The sequence below is a fragment of the Apostichopus japonicus genome, chromosome 4, assembly GCF_037975245.1.
Source record: "Apostichopus japonicus isolate 1M-3 chromosome 4, ASM3797524v1, whole genome shotgun sequence".
Taxonomy (NCBI): Eukaryota; Metazoa; Echinodermata; class Holothuroidea; order Aspidochirotida; family Stichopodidae; genus Apostichopus; species Apostichopus japonicus.
In genome coordinates this window covers 5,723,249-5,723,483 of record NC_092564.1, presented here as the reverse complement: position 1 = coordinate 5,723,483, position 235 = coordinate 5,723,249, and the positions used below count along the sequence as shown (strand labels likewise).

At 30.6% G+C, this 235-nt stretch overlaps 1 protein-coding gene across 2 annotated transcripts in view; it reads right to left on the bottom strand.

The window, feature by feature from the left end:
* LOC139966272 (uncharacterized) overlaps nt 1–235 on the bottom strand; it is a 4,386-nt gene extending 4,151 nt beyond the window's left edge. For both annotated transcript variants that reach the window (XR_011792527.1, XM_071969126.1), the window contains exon 1: nt 73–235. Coding sequence is in view for 1 of the 2 variants with exons in the window: in XM_071969126.1 (XP_071825227.1) it covers nt 73–133 (61 nt within the window). In the remaining variant the exon portion in view is untranslated. The remainder of the gene's footprint in view (nt 1–72) is intronic.

Sequence of the window (235 nt, the reverse complement as noted above, 5' to 3'; positions counted from 1 at the left end):
AGGTTTAAGTTCTATAATTTCATTGAAAGATTCAATTTTACACATTATGAAGATTAAAGGGATACACTTTACCTTGTGCGAGAAATGTCACTGTACAGACCAAGAGAAAAGTAACCCATTTGATATCAGCCATTTTATATAGTAGTCTGTAATTACACTTGTTGTCACATAATGTAATGTCTATTTAGCGTATCTAAATATAACTAACAACTACACTATTTCTGTACAGTGGAAC